Source organism: Vicia villosa, linkage group LG3 (assembly GCF_029867415.1).
Source record: "Vicia villosa cultivar HV-30 ecotype Madison, WI linkage group LG3, Vvil1.0, whole genome shotgun sequence".
Taxonomy (NCBI): Eukaryota; Viridiplantae; Streptophyta; class Magnoliopsida; order Fabales; family Fabaceae; genus Vicia; species Vicia villosa.
In genome coordinates, this window is record NC_081182.1 from 18500140 (window position 1) to 18515405 (window position 15266).

At 32.9% G+C, this 15266-nt stretch overlaps 1 protein-coding gene and 1 long non-coding RNA gene across 18 annotated transcripts; both read left to right on the top strand.

Moving 5' to 3' along the window:
- Window positions 1-304: 304 nt before the first annotated feature.
- On the top strand, window positions 305-2641 carry LOC131660503 (cytoplasmic tRNA 2-thiolation protein 1-like). Of its 2 annotated transcripts, XR_009300926.1 has the most exons (4): window positions 305-1178; window positions 1262-1373; window positions 1798-2014; window positions 2482-2641. XR_009300926.1 is itself a non-coding variant. In XM_058929748.1 (3 exons), the coding sequence occupies exons 1-3, from the start codon at window positions 403-405 to the stop codon at window positions 1960-1962; spliced, it is 1053 nt and encodes a 350-aa protein (XP_058785731.1). In that variant the 5' UTR covers window positions 306-402; the 3' UTR covers window positions 1963-2417. The 2 variants fall into 2 exon arrangements, 1 of the variants encoding a protein (XP_058785731.1); XM_058929748.1 differs by lacking the exon at window positions 2482-2641 and having other exon boundaries at window positions 306-1178; window positions 1798-2417.
- An 8847-nt stretch (window positions 2642-11488) lies between these two features.
- Window positions 11489-15045, top strand: LOC131660506 (uncharacterized). 16 transcript variants are annotated; one of them, XR_009300936.1, is made up of 9 exons: window positions 11491-12416; window positions 12484-12584; window positions 12686-12920; window positions 13007-13182; window positions 13341-13600; window positions 13707-13839; window positions 13925-14351; window positions 14476-14580; window positions 14735-15045. It is a non-coding gene; the product is annotated as an uncharacterized LOC131660506 (long non-coding RNA). The 16 variants fall into 16 exon arrangements; XR_009300939.1 differs by having other exon boundaries at window positions 12504-12584; XR_009300935.1 differs by having other exon boundaries at window positions 11499-12584; window positions 12686-12750; window positions 12828-12920.
- The last annotated feature ends 221 nt before the right edge of the window (window positions 15046-15266 follow it).

The window sequence follows — 15266 nt, forward strand, 5'->3', positions numbered from 1 at the left end:
CCACCCACTCTTTGGACTTCGAAGGCACAAGTTTAACCTGGCAGTGTCATATATGTCCCCGTGCAATTAGCCTTCATGAACCCTTCTAACGCGCCATAATACTTTAATGTCTTCGTCACTCTCCACCTGATTATGCATTCTTTATTACCTAAACAAATAATTACTTAGACATTTTTTTACTCAAAATAATGTAATGCACTATTTCTTTCCATAGTTATTAATTAAGCCTTAAATCTCTTTCCATAGTTATTAATTAAGCCTTAAATCTATAAAAGATGAATAATGAATAGTAATAGTGTAGTAGTCATAGTATTTCTTTCCCTACATTGAACTAATCCCATTTTATGTTTTGTTTTGGCTTTCCTGTTACTCAAGATAGTTAGGGTTTAGGTGTCATAGATTATGGAAGGGAAGAGAAACGTCCGCATCTGCTGTTTATGCAACCAAAGAAGAGCTTCTCTCAAGAGACCCAAAACCCTTCAACAGATTTGCACTCAATGTTTCTACCTCGCCTTCGAAAACGAGATTCACCAAATCATCATTTCCAACCGTCTCTTCACCCGCGGGGACCGCGTCGCCATCGGCGCTTCCGGCGGTAAAGACTCCACCGTCCTCGCCTACGTTTTATCCAAACTCAACCGCGACCACGACTACGGCCTCCACCTCTCCCTCCTCTCCGTCGACGAAGGCATCACCGGCTACCGCGACGATTCCCTCGAAACCGTTCATAGAAACCAGATTCAGTATGGATTGCCTCTCAAAATTGTCTCCTACAAGGATTTATACGGCTGGACGATGGACGAGATTGTCAAACAGATCGGTTTGAAGAACAATTGCACCTTCTGCGGCGTTTTCCGTCGTCAGGCGCTTGATCGGGGAGCGGCTTTCCTGAAGGTGGATAAACTGGTGACTGGACACAACGCCGACGACATTGCGGAGACGATTTTGTTGAATATATTGAGAGGTGATATAGCTAGATTGAGTAGATGCAGTTCAATTGTAACAGGTGAAGATGGACCAATCCCTAGATGTAAACCTTTTAAGTATACTTATGAAAAAGAGATTGTTATGTATGCATATTTCAAGAAGCTTGATTACTTTTCCACTGAATGTATTTATTCTCCAAATGCTTATCGTGGTTTTGCTCGCGAGTTCATCAAGGATTTGGAGAGAATCAGGTGCTAAAACCCTATCCATTTTTCCTGTTTGTTTGTTATTCACAATATTTCATTGACTCATGTACATATTCATGAAAATGCAGACCCAGAGCCATTCTCGACATCATCAAATCTGGAGAGAATTTCAGGATTTCTACCACTACTAAAATGCCAGAGCAGGGAACGTGTGAACGCTGTGGTTATATTTCAAGTCAGGTATTTTCCTCGCTCCCCACATGGTTGAATATTAACATAGGAAAAGTTGCTTTCGTGTATACAATGCTGCTTTTCAATCCAAATTGATGGTTTACTTTGAATAAGATTGTTTCAACTAGTCTTGCTTTCATACCACTATAAACAAATCTTAATTTGAATTGGTTTATGGACGGATTAAGTTGTTATTTTATATTGCTAACTTTGTTTCTCAACATTGATATTCTCACTTATTTCAAAAAATTCTGCGTGATTCGACTTATTGATCAGTTTCATCTTATGTTTTCCTTGGGCTCAATGGGCTGTATTGTAATGGGGGGTTCTTAGTCCTTAAGGTCTTGTTCGGTCTTTTTCTCCCTTTGATTTCAATATCGGGTCATCTAAAGTAGATAGAATAGCTGAAATATACTATCCTTTTCCTGTACAGAAATGGTGTAAAGCTTGTGTTCTGCTTGATGGATTGAATCGAGGTTTGCCTAAACTGGGAATTGGACGGAGTCGGGTTGGCAATGGTTGCAAGGAAGAAAATGAAAATGAAAGTCGTGGAAGAAAGAGCATTGAGAGCAAACAATGTGGATCTTTGGACTTCTGATTTTCTATGTAGGCATCATCATAAATCAGCGGCTTCTAATTGATGGTCAAAGGTACTTGCAGTTAATATCTACCAGATAATTTCGTGACAGTTAGCGAAATGTCGATATACCTGATGTCAAAAAGTATAAGACCAATAGTTTTTGCAGAACGACTTTGCATAGTAACACATTGATTAAAACAATAATAAGTCTAGAATAGTTGCATTATTTGCAGATTTTGTTACTTTTCCTTTGTATTAAACATCTCTAGCTTGATTTTTGTGAGCAATATTTTGTAGTACAGTTATTTGTATTTTTGTACTCAGAATTTGTCCATACAGCTCAACACTGTACTGTAGAATGCAACCTCAAGCACTGGCTTGAATATCCTTGAGGCATGCAACTTGAGTTTTGATATTGCATTATTGCTTATGTTCTTCTCTAACAATGGTTTTCTTGAAGAGTGTAAAAATAATTCAGCACTGTTTTCACAATTGGTACTTTATTGTGTTTATGAAGTTTTCTATTTGTTTTACCAGTGAGCTAACAAGGCTTAGTGATGGGATACCAATAAGGATGAATGTTTAGCTTGGCAAGCTGTATTTCAAACACCATTGGTGTTTATTTTCTATAGTTTTATTTATGGGTGTTGGATGCCGACGAATTAGTCTGGTTGAAAGTTGAAACTGGTATCTTATTACAAATGAATAGGACATTTGATTGCCTACAAAGGAGAATCTGGTGGATTAATTAACAACTGACATGAATAAAACTATGGACGAAGTGCCCTTGATTTCTATTTGATCGAACTTTTTGTGAAGATTGACATATATGAGTCCCACAAAGGAGAATCTGGTGGATTGAAGTATGCTGTCGGGAGGAGTATAGTCTTTGGTCATCTGTTATTTGAATTACTTCTTTATGTTCAAGTTTGGAGATTTTGTTTTCAGAGGTTGGGTATAGCTTTAGTTTTTGAGTTGGAATCTTTAGTTTTTGAGTTTGGAGATTTAATGCTATTTTGTATTGTCATAAACAGTTCAAGATGCTTGGCAAGCTATTGGTTTGCAGTTTTCTGCATAATTTATTTAATGTTGGATTTACAAAGAATTTGGCAAAATCCCAATAAACCACAAACTAAAAGTGTAAATTGTTAAAGATAATTTGGCCAAGTTATACTCTATTTGCTGATCAATCTCAAATCAACTAATGAAATCAGTTTAACATAGAAAAACAAATTAATTGAATTGTATAAACAAACAAATGAGTTGAATTGTATGATTAATATTCATTATTTCTTTATGTTTTTTTTTAATAAACTGATCTCAATTAAGTCACCCTATCACTCTTTAGGATACGATTTTCCAATATTACTCCTATTAACCACCTATCAAAAAATGGCTCGTAGTCAAATTGGACAAACTAAATCGTTAAATGATATCTCATTTGTTTATCTTTAAAGGGTGAACTCTAGCCACTAGATTACCAAACAAAAACAAAGTTTACCAAGTTAGCAATCTAAGAACATATTCAAGAGGAGAAATCATCTTTGGTTGCTTGTGTCGAACTTTGTAGGTTTAAATTGCTACATTGCATTTAAAAAATTTATTAGCAATTTTAATCAATTTCACTCCGATGATAATTATAAATAACAATTTAAAGTTGACTCCACCAATTTATATTGTTTCATTTGTTTTAAATTTTGATTAAATTTTAAACATTAATTTAAAGAAAAATAATAATTTTATAGGTAAAAAAGTTCACTCATTCATAAAAACAATATTTTAATGATAAACAATATTTTTTGTGGTTGTTTATTCGGATAACATTGTTTATTTTCAAACAATTTAGAGTGTCAAGTAAGCAAACTTCAACGACCAATTAAAACAAGCAACATAACATTGATGGTATACCCATTTTTTTCAATTTTTTTTTTCAACATTGATGTAAAGCAAACTTTAGACTTTTGTTGCATACCTACTTTTTTTCAAGTTCTATCGTTATGCACGCTTTCAATTTATGATTTAACATAAAAAAAGGTTAGATACATAACATAAATTTCTAGTTTAAATAAAAGATATTATGTAAGAACACCAACCTTGGAACAAATTTTTTCTGCACTTGCAATCTATTCCAAAGATCTATTCTCAGCTTTTTTAAATTTCAATGTTTTCGTGTCAAATGCTTTCATCACCAATGTTTGAGTTTCACAAAATAGCGTATATATAGTCGTTGTGTTCAAATTCCTATTGGATGTAAATGGTTTCTGGTGGATTGGTGTGTTGGTAAAATCTTGAGTGTTGTTACTTTATAATGATTCATGTTCTGAACAACATATATAGAAAAAGAAAACCCTTAAAACTAAATGAGTGCGAAAATGAATTGAACATTTGAACACATTAAAACCCACACCTTAATGTTCTTTCTTCTAACCCTATTCATTATTCATCCTTTTTTTTCCTTTTCTTGACTCCCAACCAAGGATGTTTCATACTGATTTTTTCTTATTTCCACTACAAAAAACTGAGGATCCTTTTTTACACCCACAACAAGTTCCCGTGCAAGTTTCCGCACCATGCCCCTCATCATCAATTGTTGTTTTACGAATTCTACTACAACTAATGTTTCTTTATGAGTACCCACTGAAGATACTTGAGGCAAATTCTGAATTAATGCATCTTCTGGGGTGACAAACTTCCAAATGTCTTTGAACGAAACCTAAATACAAAAAAAATGTCTAAATGGTTTATCTTGAATAAGATAACCGAACGACCTACAAACTCATAGCAAAATGAAGTTGAATAGCAAAATGAAGTTGAATGATAGCAAAAATCTAAGGGATCAGAGACATAAATAGTCATCTTAGAACAATAGTAAAATGAAGTTAAATGATGTAATTTCAACTATTAGGGTGAGGTATGCTATTGAAATCCCTAGTAGTAAGGCATTTAAGGCAAGACAGATTGCTAAAAGGATAATTGAGGGGAACCCTAGCAAGCAATACAGTCTATTATGGTCATATGGTACTTAATTGAGGAGGGCTTCACCAAGAAATACTTTTAAGCTGAACATTCAAACTCTAGGTCCAGATTACAACCAAGGTTTGAAAGGTGTTATATGTATTTTAATGGAACAAAGAAAGCTCTGAAATTGGCTTGTAGACCATTTATTGAATTAGATGGATGTCATCTAAAGCACAAGTATGGTGGGATATTATTGATAGCTTTGGGAAGAGACCCTAATGACCAATATTTACCTATTGCATTTGGATTTGTAGAAACTAAATCTAAGGACACTTGGAGTTAGTTTATGCAGCTCCTTCTTGAAGATATTGGTGAAATAAAGTGTTGTTTCATATCTGACAAAGAAAAGGAATGTCAGCTTCTTAATCTATTTGGTTGATTAGAGTGATAATTGAATTCCAATTGAAATGAATTGTTTTATTATTTTTTTGTCAGGGTCTGGGACAGGTATATGAGGAGTAATACCCAACACTTGAACATAGGTTTTGTGTGAGACATTTGTATGCTAACTTTAAGAAAAGGTTTGGAGGTGATACCCTTTTTAGGGATCTCATGATGGCTGCAGCAAAGGCAACATGCCTTGAAGGTCATGAGCAATACATGGCGAAAATTAAGGAGATTAGCATCGATGCTTATGCATGGTTTGAGGAAATTCCAAAAGGTAAAGAGTATGGTTTCAAAGAAGAAGTAAGTCATGAATGTTATGGTTCATACCAAAAAGAGTGAAAGAATCATGACTATCAAAATAAAAGACATCAAGGGGGATGGAAAACACCAAGAAGATCTAGTTGTAATCACTGAAGAGGATACCTCAAAACAACCAATCAAGAATGGTATGAAAAGTTGGGACGAAATTCAAAAAGGCTTGACTCAATGAGGATATTATTTGAAGTGTTGAAGTTTAAGTTGTATCTTAGTTGTGCTATGTACTTAGTACTTTGTATTTTGATAATGTTACTAGAATTAAAATACTATGTATTTTGTTTATGCTACAATCTATGAGCATTGATTTGTAGTTTAGTTATGCTACAATCTATGACTATGTATTTTGATTAATGAATCATTTTGAGTTTTTAGTTTTACATTTGCTATCAAATTGTTTGTCAAATTGATTGTCAAATCGTATGGTGCAACCTCTGTATTGTTTGTTAAAATTTAGGCAAAAGTATGTCAAAATTTTAGGCTTAAGTATGTCAAAATTTAGGCAAAAGTATGTCAAATTTAGGCTTAGGTATGTCTAAATTTAGGCAAAAGTATATCAAAACTATGTCAAATTGTTTGTCAAAATTTAGGCAAAAGTATGTCAAAGTATGTGCAAACTCTGTCCATGTTAGGCTTAATCTGACAATATACACAAAAGTATGTCAAAATTTTAGCAAAAGTATGTCAAAATTTAAGTAAAACTCTTTCAATTTAAGCAAAAGTCTGTCAAAATTATAGAATCATTAAGTCAAATTCAACACAATTCCATTCAAAACACAGTTATTACATTCATCAAACAACCTTACTTCAACAATTGCACTTAACTATTGGGTACATATTAATCATAAGAGAAACTACAAAACAGAAAAACTTGATTTTTCCAGCATATGTGATTTCAATTTCGCGTGCAACTTCATGTTCTTCTTCTTTGAAACTTCAAACAACTCCCTCAATAGTTCAACAGACTCCAAATCCTTCATCTTGTTGACATCTACCTGTTCTACACCATTAACATCTTCTTCAACCAAATCTTCATCTCATATGAATAACTTACAAGTATCTTCACTATGCCAAAATGTACATCTCCACAAGAGTCTGCCTTTATTGCGACCATGCTTACACACATATAACACCATACGAGCCTCACAACCATAATTCCTTCCTCGACGCCATCTCACAGAGGACAAAGACGTGTTGATGGGTTTCGTAGGACTTGTTCTGAAATACGACATGATCGGACTTTGGATGATGACGAATTAGGTTTGCGAAGAAGACAACTTCGATTGCAATTGGATCTAGAAGAAAAAGATGAGGAATTAGGTTACAGCGAAAACCAAGAACAAAACGTCTAGATTCCAAGATTTTTCTAATTAATAATAATTTGTAAACTATTTTCACACGTGGAAATTAATTATTTTCCAATTATTTTAAAAAAAATTGTCAGCTAATCGTCCATGTAGGCTTCTGTTAAGTGAAATAGACGACAAAGACGAAAAATAAAGACATAAAACTTTATGAGGATCATTCTTTAAACGGAAATAGTTATAGAAACTAAAACTATTTTTTAGATTATTTATAGGAATTAATAACATATTTAACCCTTTTGAATATGTCCCTAAGAATTGGGCGAAGATTTAGGCATTTACATACACATAAGAAAAATATCAAAACTAACATGAAAGGTATATAAGCCTTTTATACTATCCGAAAATATATATATATATATATATATATATATATATATATATATATATATATATAGAGAGAGAGAGAGAGAGAGAGAGAGAGAGAGAGAGAGAGAGAAGGGTTATATTGACTCCAAGAGTAAGTTATAATAACTTACTCCACATTTTAACCATTAATTCTTTTCAATATAATGGTTAAAAATTATAAGTCATTAAATGTGGAAAGAGAAAAATATTCCTTATTATTTTTAACCATTACATTGAAAAGAATTAATGGTCAAAATGTGGAGTAAGTTATTATAACTTACTCTTGGAGTCAATATAACCCTCCTCATATATATATATATATATATATATATATATATATATATATATATATATATATATATATATATATATATATATATAAAACTTCAACACCAAAAATATTATGATATAGTGTATATTATGATTTATGAAATGCGGAAACATTAAAATGTCATTTTAGTTAAAATATATTTGCCATTTTAACATTAACAAAATACATCTCATAGTCATTTTTTCAAGTTTTCTACATTACTTTTCGGGTGGGGTAATTGGATGGATATGAGTTTAAAAACTTAAAAACTAAAAAATCCATTAAAAAATTTGAGTTTAGACTAAAACAGACCCAAATTCAAAAATCTGATTGATCCACTAATCAAACATTTATTATTACCATTTTAATAATTTTAGTGAATAATAACTTAGTTGTTGCGATTTTATTCTCTTGAGCATTTACTATTTTTATTAAATTATGATTTTAACTAATTTTGGATATTTTACTCTTTGGTTACTTTGATGTTAATAGAATTTTATGTCATACAAATTTAGTTTGTTAGTTTGTTGCTAGTATTTTATGAAAAAATTTACTAATTAATATTATCATTTATTATTTTATGATGCTAAGAAATAGTAAAAATGAGTTATCTAATTTTTATAAAAAAAAAGATATGATGACTCATGATTTAGTCATTTAATATTAATAAAACAGAAAAAAAATATTTGGACAATCTACTGCGCAACTAGGGATGGAAATAGGTCAGGCCGATAAAAGTGGCCTACAGGCTAGCCTATATAGGCTCGGGCCAAACCACACATTATTTTTAAATAGACAAGGCCGAGGCTTTTTTATGAAAATTATACCATGTACCCCAACATTTATACCCATACCCCTACAAAATTAATATTTGGTCCAAAATATCCTTGTATAAATTAAAAAAAAATCATTTTTTTATGAGGTGAGTTTTGGAGGAAATTTTTACAAACCGGAGAACCAAGCCCGAGGATTTCCGGTTTTAACACCGACAAGTGAGTAATTCAGTGTTTTTGCCGAAGAAAACACAACCGGAAAATGCATAAGCTTATTCTCCGGTTTTTGCGATACACACCGGATAAATCACCTTCGTGTTCTCTGGTTTAAAATAGTTGGGATTTTCGGAAAACCCTTTTACACGTTTTCCGGTTCATTTTTCATTAAGCTTATACAAGATACGAATGGTATTAGAGCTCCACTTTCATTTCCATTAGGTTCCAATTGTTTAACCTGTGGGGACAAGTCCTTTTGAAAAGGGTTAACAAATGCAATTCAGTGGGGACAAGTCCTTTTGAAAAGGGTTAACAAATGCAATTCAGTAATAGTTAAGCTGTTAGAATGGTGTGTTCATGGAAGCATAACCTAAGATGAGGTTTCTACCTTAATCTCATCCATGGTGGCATTAGTATGGTTGGTGTCCAAGAAAACCTAAAATTAAGATTTGCTCAAGAATTACAATTATAAAAGTAACAAGTAAAAAAACAAAAAGGTAACAGGAAATGTCATTTCATCAAGTTGATGACATAGTACCATTATGAGACGAGCTGCTATAGAGCTTCTGACCACCATCCATTGACCTTCTTCAGAAAAAAGGAGCCATAGCAACCAGACATGAAATTCAATCATAATGCATATCGTTGTTAGTCTTAAGCCAAAAACATGTTTAATAAGACAAAAGAAAAACAAATGAAGGAAGAAAACAAGAAATGCTATAAAATCCTACGTTTTGACAAAATCTTACGTTTTCCGGATGTGTTCAAAATGTTAATTGGATTTCGTTCATATGGGTGTTTTAGTTTGTGAAAAAACCAAAATGGTTTGCATCAGTAGGGTCCACGATGGTCAATGGTTAGAATAAATTAAGCTCAGATTATTAAGGGTAAAGTTGGATTATTTGCAAAATGTTGGGGTACAGGTATAATTATAGGGGTATAGGGTATAATTTTCCTTTTAAATAAGTCTATTTAGTTAAAAAGGCTAGGCCTCAGGCCCTAAAAGAAGCCTTTTAAGCCTATCAGGCCGGTCTATTTAAATAAACATGAATACTTTTTTTATTATCATTATGTTATGTTTTATACTTTGAATTAAAATACATAAATAAAATTTGGTTATCTTGAAGAACTTGTAAAAATAAGATGAAAACATTTGATGAACATTGTTTTCATAAGTTTTCTTAAACAAATAGTCTTGTAAAAATTCTGTTAAGAGGTAAGTTAAAATAAGTCAATGCAAACAAATTTTTAGTCTCTTGATCTTTTAGTTAGTTAGTCTATTTAAACATTATTTTAATTGCTTATATACATATGTCTAAAACAAATAGGCTTTTATATAGGCTAACAGGCTAACCAGGCCTTCGAAAAGGCCAGACTCAGGCCTAAAAAATAAGCCTACGACAGGCCACAGGCCAGACTTAGGCTTCCGTTTTTTTGACAGACCAGACTTAGGCTTGGCAAAGCCTAGCTCGGCCCAGCCTATTTCCACCCCTTTACGCAACCCAACCCAACCTGAAAATTAGTGGATTTGTCCAAACTGATTCATTGATATAGCGGATGATTATTTTTCATCATCCAAACCGGAGTGTCCTATATGAATTGAGTACTGGATTTGGTCAAACCCTTAATTGTAGTAATCTCATCCAAATGCCTTTGTCTATATCTTGTTAAAAAAAATACTAATGTAGTTCGTCAAAACACGTATCTACTTGAGACGAAGAGATTTTTGACAATTTAAGGAGATGTTTGTTTCGGCTTTAAAAGAATAGATTTTTTTTTTGTATTTTTTAAAATAGATTTACAAAATCGTTTTTTAAAATATTATAAATTTTTTTATGTTTGTTTTTTTTAAATTGAAACATTACTTTGAACATCTTATAACATAAAAAAATTATTAAAGACCATAACATAGTCAAAATCGTAATTTTTTAAAAAGTGGTATTTCAAAAATGATTTTTATGAAAATCCATTTGAAATAGCTTTAAAATTAAGTGATTTTTTTGAAATTTTGATATCCAAAAAAAAAATTCAATAAGAAGATGAAATACCTCAAATAGTATTTTAAGAATAACTATTTAAATCAAATTTTCACTTGAAGCTTTTTATGAAAAGTTTCTTTGTAAATTTTTTTACACAAAATTATATAACACAATAAAAATTATTTTTAAAAAAAGCCAATACAAACGGACCCTAAATCTTTCAAATTTTTTAATTTAAATGCGGCTCAACCAATATGTGTGGATCTAACTTAATCTTTTCTATCCAGCAGCAATGACCACAATAGCTATTACAACCATGGTAGTCAGAATCGCGATCCAACTCGTAGGATCGGATGATTCTGCGATCTTGCAACCCTTCTCCGTGTCAGAGTATGGTCATAATCGGTTTTTGGTAAGCACAGCTGGAATCGTCGCGTTTTTGCGTTGAAACGGTGGAATCGCCGCTCACACACGATTCTCTCAATACCCAGAGTTTCGGGTTCGTGGGTCGGTCCCTGAAGAATTTTGACCCGGTTCTGAAAAAGCCCTAAATTAAAATATTAATTGGAGTGGTTCCTCGTTTTTTGCACACGAAAGTTGAAACGTTAATGGACTTTATTTGGCTAATTAAAAGAATTAATTAATAATAAATACACCCACTAATTAATAATTTCCAATATTACCCCTCATAATTAGTGGAACTTACCCTTTTCCTCACCCTCTCTCACGTTAAATACTCACTAGTCACTAATATTCAGATTTATATCATTCCCTCTCACATTAAATGTTGTCTTCATTATTTAGTTCTTCTTAACATAATCAATACACAATTACACAACTTTATCAATTTTTTTAAGTAATGCTATTATTATTTGAAATTTTTTTCCTGCTAAACTATGTTGCTTCATATGCCTATTATGAATCTGTATGCAATATACATGAATTTTTAAATTTTGTAGGATCTTACGATCCGTGTTACGATCTTCCGATTCACGATTTTGTTAAGTCTACCTGATCTTACGTAGGATCTCGAGTCTGACTACCTTGATTACAACCCCATCAGTATTCATTGATTTTCATTTGGTTATGCTTTCCCTTTCCTGTGTAAAATGCTTCACATGCCTGAAGAACATTGGAAATACTCATCACTTAGTGTAGAATACAATGTCTTTTTTCACGTGACTGAAAAGGAAGCTCTAATAAACATTGGAAAAATTCATCACTTTAATAGAGCTCCATACAACAGACAAACTACAAGGAATGATTTATTACATTGTTGTTGTGAAATTGGAGGAGGCAAGTCATCGTAATTGTCATATTTATTACATTGAATGATGGTTATGGAATTTGGAGGAAGAAGATGCTCCAATAATATCTACAATATAAGAAAGTTAACTGATATGGAAAATACCTTTTTGCCCTTTTGCTTCTACATTGTGCCACGTGGATAGCTTCACCATCTTTCCCTATTCTAACTTCAGTTTCCATCACCACGTTTCATTGCATGTTTTAGAAACACAACTTTTTGCTTTCCCCTTTTCTTCTTCTTCTTTTTTTTCTCTCTCTTTTCTCTTTCTCTCATGACTACTGTCCTTCTTCTTCCTCTTCATTAACCTTCTTCCTCCTCCTCAAGCTTCATTCTTTATTTCTCTCTCTTTTCTCTTTCTCTCATGACTAATGTCCTTCTTCTTCCTCTTCATTAACCTTCTTCCTCTTCCTCAAGCTTCATTCTGACACAACATCATCACCATGATTCGCTATGGTTTGTTTGCTCAACCTATGGAATTTGTGACTTCTATGTTGTTTATTAACATGGCTATTTTTTTCAGATCCAACGTTTTCATGGTAGGGTTTTGATTTTGTTGTCTGTGGTGGTCGGAGTTGAATCGCATACGACGAAGAAGACGCAGATTCTCCTCAGATTTTAGAGGTTCGATTTTTACTTTATTATTTTACATTCATTTCAAAATCTCCATATCCTTCAGTTTTACCCTTTTTCAAATCTGTAACCGTTCAATCGCGGCAATCTAGAGCGATTCGTTGACCGAACCTTTTCAAATCCCCTTTTCATATCGTCACTACTATCCATACCATTGGTAAGTTTTTGTTACTATGCTTTTATTGAATGTGTCTGATTGTATGGTTATCGTGATGTGTTTGTTTTATGTTTTAGGGTTCAATGTTGAAAGTTCCATATTTCCAATTATTGGACAACAAGTTCCATAGCAGATTTATGGTGCCATGGCTGTTGCGGGGAGTTTTATATGTTCGATTACCGGAATTGACTCTCTTTTTATACTTGATGTAAGTTCTTTTGGTTATGCAAATGATGATAAGGTTGTGATTTTGTAGGTGCTGGCTGAATCGGATATTAAACCATGTTGCATGGTTGCTGAACCGAAATATTACGATTGTTGTACCGAATGATGCAGAGACTGAACCGAGTCATACAGCTGCTGTACCGAATGATGCATGCGAGAAACCAAGTCGTACATCTGATATACTGAATACTGCAAGTGCTGAATTAGGTAATAATGCTCATAATTGTTGAAATTACGCGGTTCTGCAGAATGTTAGAATGCATTTCAGTTTAGATTTATTAGTCATATATTTATAAGATATGTGGCTATACAAATGATGATAAGGTTATGATTTTGTAATTGATGATAATGTTGTGATTTTGTAGGTGCTGGCTGAATTGAGTTAAGTAACATTTCAAAATTCGTGTAAAAACTGTAGGAATTCGTAAAGGCAGTTGTTGCTTATCAGAAGAAGCTGAATAGTAAAGCATCTGTTCAAAAGCCTCTAAAGCTTAACAAGGAACTGGAAAACAAAAGGAAGAGTATAGTACACAGTTTCTCACTTGCAAAAGACCTATACAATCATGGCCAATATATGAACTCCACCAAAGAATCTGAACTTGAAGCAGGAGTAAAGTTTCTTGAGGTAAACAATACAACTACAATTTACATCATCATAAGTCTTTATTAGGAAGTTTTCGTTTGGTGTATCAACTACAAACTATTGGTATCAAATTATTGGTAATATTCAGGTTTTCGTGTGAAGCATCACTGCAATAAGGAATATCTTACTGTGAAGCAAAGAATTTGACATTCAATGCATAACTTTCCTGATTGCAGACTGTCTTAACCAAGGAAAAATACTTTCACCAATTTTGGATCCATGTGAGTCATTTCCCTAGGCTCTAATCTCTCTTTTCTAATCATTTTAATTTAAAAAAAGTTATGTTGGGTAGTCCTTTTATCTCAGCATATCTTGGCGTGTGCGGCTGCTAATTGTGAGAAACCAAAGTCTGGATCAAAGTATCAATATGCAGAGTTCAAATCAACAGGTTAATTCTAAGTTAGGTGTCATTGATCGGGTCCAGGGGAGGTTCGATTCGATTGAGGCAACTGTTTGAATGATTGACAGGATTATCAGTTCGTCGCAGATCCTTCGACTAAGACTGGATGTTTCTATTGATGTTTCGAGCCTGCTTTGAATCAATGTTGCAGCATTAACGGCAGCAAGGCAGTTTCCAACTGGTATATTCCAAGGAGAAGGATCTTTCATCAAAAGAACACAAATAATTAGTAGACATGGTTTCTAAAGTCGAGGTTTCCATTGATAAGTTATTTGGTGACTTGAATATTAATGATTTGAAGTCGGATTTTGATGTTTATCTTCCAAACAGCAGGTTTAGAAAGTCTTCTCTTGTCTCATGTTGAATCCTTCCATTGAGTAAATCAGGCAATAACATGATATTAAAATTAATTTTCATTTACTCAAAAGTTCATTTAAGTTATCTTTTCTGTTTCCAGGGTATAATGTAGAGGTATGGATTTAAGGGAGGTTCAGCATCCCATGGGAATTCTAAAGCACATAGAACCATGGGTTCTACAGGACAACATGATTCTCCTGGAAGGGTCAGATGGAGTCCTTTATATTAGCTATCTGTTTTTGTATATATTTAAAATATGTTAGATTAAGTTTCAGTATAATTTTCTTTAATTATTTTCTCTACATATATGTTTCTCTCCTATAGTTGTTATGCTAATATACCTTTTCCTCACTGTTCAGGTAAAAAGATGCATGGGAGAATGGGTGGGAAGCAAAGAACAGTAAAAAATATATGGGTCTACAAAATCGATCCAGCAAGAAATTTGATGTGGGTGAAAGGCCATGTAATTGTTTTTATATACTAACTATTATTCACATTAATTTACTTACTTTTGGAGGAGGTGATAATTTCAGCTAATGTAGTATTTGCTATATGCTGGTTTGCTGATTCCATAGTTCTCTTCTAAGTCTATCGAGTTCGTTATGCCTTTTATGCTACTCACTTCCATTTGCCTCTATATTTGTTACATTTTTTATTTTATTTGTTGATGCATGTATACGACGTGACACAATATTTGGAAGATCATCCCGGCGGAGATGATGTAATCCTTGCTGCAACCGGTACATACTAATGTTTCCTTTATTTTTGTCACACTAATATGCATTGCATAACTAAACATGAAAAACTTCATCCAGTATCAGAAATGACAATCTTATTAAAACTTTGTGTTTTGACTTTTACGAAGGGAGAGATGCAACCGATGATTTTGAA